This window comes from Elaeis guineensis, chromosome 14, assembly GCF_000442705.2.
Source record: "Elaeis guineensis isolate ETL-2024a chromosome 14, EG11, whole genome shotgun sequence".
NCBI lineage: Eukaryota > Viridiplantae > Streptophyta > Magnoliopsida > Arecales > Arecaceae > Elaeis > Elaeis guineensis.
In genome coordinates this window covers 14,947,257-14,949,989 of record NC_026006.2, presented here as the reverse complement: position 1 = coordinate 14,949,989, position 2,733 = coordinate 14,947,257, and the positions used below count along the sequence as shown (strand labels likewise).

Here is a 2,733-nt window from a genome sequence, read left to right as displayed (position 1 = left end):
AGGGTTTTAAGATAGAACCCCTTTTGCATAAACAACCCTTCTCTAACACGAATTCATACTTCCCTTATGCAGCTTCACATTCAAAGATGACTCAACTCTTCTTTATCCAAACATTCTGAAGCCTTAAGCATAAAGATGGACAACGATTAAATAATGCAGGCAAAACGTGGCCACGTTCTTTCCCACCCGTTCCCCAAGGTAATCTTTCTTATACGGCACAAGGTCAAAAGGAATCAAACCGAATAAGGAAAGATAGTTATTTCAAAAGTCCTCTGTACCTTCTAACAACACAGAACTGCTCAAACTAAGAATTACAAATGAAAACAGAAGATCCATAACTTAGAAGTACAAGTTTTGGAATGAAACCTCCGATCAGCTCAGCTCCCTGAGGACTTGAGCTCCTCCAAGGTAGACTTGATCCGGTCACGCACGAGCTCTATCCGCTTCAAGTACACCTCCAGCTCCAGGATATGCTGCTGCTTCCACTTCTCATCCACGGGGGTCCCCGAGGCCGGAACACTCGCTGGGCTTCCACCAAGGCTCAATGGCAGCGGGCTCAGCGCCGCTCCAACACCTCCAAGTCCCAGCCCCAATAGAGCAGCCCCACCACCAAGCGGCCCCCCGGTTGCAGAGTAAATCAGCTCCTTGAACAGGGGCGAGAGGCAACTCTTCACCGTCTCCTCGATGATGCCAGGAATCGCAGCAGCTTCCGATGAAGCCACTTGGGTTGCTGGGACCGAATTCTCTACCGGTACCCCCACCGTTGGTGCTGCCGCCTCTTCTGCTGTTCCCCTTCTGAAACGCCTCCGCGATCTCGACATCCTCCGTTCTGAATTCATGGCTCCATCGGCAGCGGAGGTAGCTTCGATGGTATAGGAGGCATTGTTCGGCGTGTTGAGGTCATCATCGTCGCTGTCGCGAGCCCTCTTGACGTTGGCACTCCAGATATTGCGAGCTATGTCATGGATGGCTTGCTCATGGGGGCTCTTGAAGGCGAAATCTTTTCCCATGGACCGCATCCGGCCGACGACGTTCCGGTATTTCTTCTTGAGCCGGCGGAGCTTCTCGATGAGCTGGTTCTTGGTGAACTCGAGCTGGAGCTGCTTCTTGATCTCCTCGTAGAAGGGGCCGGTGTCGTACTGGTGGGAGGCGAAAGTGGTGCCCCGCCGCGACGTGAACTCCAGAAACCCCTTCAGGATCGTGATCTCGTCCTCGTCGGTCCATAGCCTCTGAAAAAGCCGCCGGGAGTCGTCGTATCCGCCGCCGACGGCGGCGACGGCGACGGGGACCGGCTTACCGTCCGCAGAGGGCTGGGGAACGGGATCGGAGGAGGACGGCGTGAAAAGGCTACCCGCCGCGGCAGCGGCAGGGGCGGCGGCGGAGATTGGAAGGACGGGGATGGCACCGTTCTGGGGATCTGCGGTGGCGCAAAGGTTAGGCTTAGGATTTGGGGCCGCGCGGTCCGAGGAGGAGGAGGTGGAGGGGGTGGAGTCGTTGAGGTTCTCCTCCGCCGCCGCAGGGTTGGCGGGGGCAGGAGGAGGAGGAGGCGCGGACGCGACAGTCAGCGGTGGCGCCGCCTCGGCGTCGTCGTCCTCGTAGTCCTCCTCTTCGTCCTCCTCGGTGTCGTCGCCGACCAAGTCGTCATCGTCGTCGTCGTCGTCGTCGTCCTCGAAGACGGCGCGCTCCTCTTCCTCTTCGGCCGAAGGCATGGCTGCCGCTGCTCTTTTTCAAAGCTTTGTTTCGAGCTCTTGGAGATGGGGTTTGGGTCCGGATCTGGGGGATCGGGTTTAAAACCAGGGTTAGGGTTAGGGTTTGGACGCGGTGGCGTGGGGGTCAGTCGTACTACTGGCTCTACCACGGCGGATGGGGCGCGGGTGTGGGGTCCTTACGATACACGCTGTAATCCGTGTGGGTTCGTTAGTGTAGCCGTCTGATCTAATTTCAATGGGTCAGATTTGGTGTTTGTATGGTCGCCTACTTGGACCTAATCACAGAGGGAAAGGGATCGGTGGTTTCGACGGAACCAAACGAGCAATTCCTGTGGGCTGGGTTAGGGGGAAGGGGAGGGCGTCATGCGAACGCCAGCAAAACGATGCAGCTCATTCGATGGGTCAACATGAGATGTGATGGAAGGGCTGGGATGGTGTTTGGTTACGTCTCCCAGCGCCGCCGCGGGAGCCAGCAGGATTTCAATTTGATCCGAGACGTACAGTCAGCCAGTAAGATGGTGCCACGTTAGCGACGTCGTGAATCTGATGGAAAGAGAAGCCTCCGGCAGGGACGGAAACGAGAAATCGCTGACGGAAGCGGGACCCGCACGAAAGCATTCCACAGACCAGGCTAAACCAGATAATTATCTCCTCTGAACCCTCTATTGTAACAGTAATAACAACGTCAAATTACTTAGATATCCCTTGGATTTAGAACAGGCTTCATTTACTGCTTCTTCAATGTCACATATTTGTAAATAGTTTCTAAAGTTGATTAAGTGCTTTCGTATGATTCGAATAGTTATGTAAGAATTTTAAGATTATTTTCTTAAAAAAATTTTACATCACTTCCTAACAATATATTATGGTGAAAAATAGTAGGTTGAAGTAATATTTAATCTCCATACAGCACATGACTATGAAAATTGATACAGCTAGGATTTGCCGTTCTTTAGGATCTCGTTTGCGTAGAGGATGGCAATGATGGAATCAATACAATAAGATCACAGCTCACTAATAAATT

General features: G+C 53.1%; 1 protein-coding gene across 1 annotated transcript; it reads right to left on the bottom strand.

Moving 5' to 3' along the window:
• Window positions 1-243: 243 nt before the first annotated feature.
• Window positions 244-1,814, bottom strand: LOC105036072 (probable transcription factor At5g28040). The gene has a single exon (XM_010911816.4). It carries the CDS (start codon window positions 1,707-1,709, stop codon window positions 378-380), a length of 1,332 nt encoding a protein of 443 aa, XP_010910118.1. The 5' UTR covers window positions 1,710-1,814; the 3' UTR covers window positions 244-377.
• Between the last annotated feature and the right edge of the window lie 919 nt (window positions 1,815-2,733).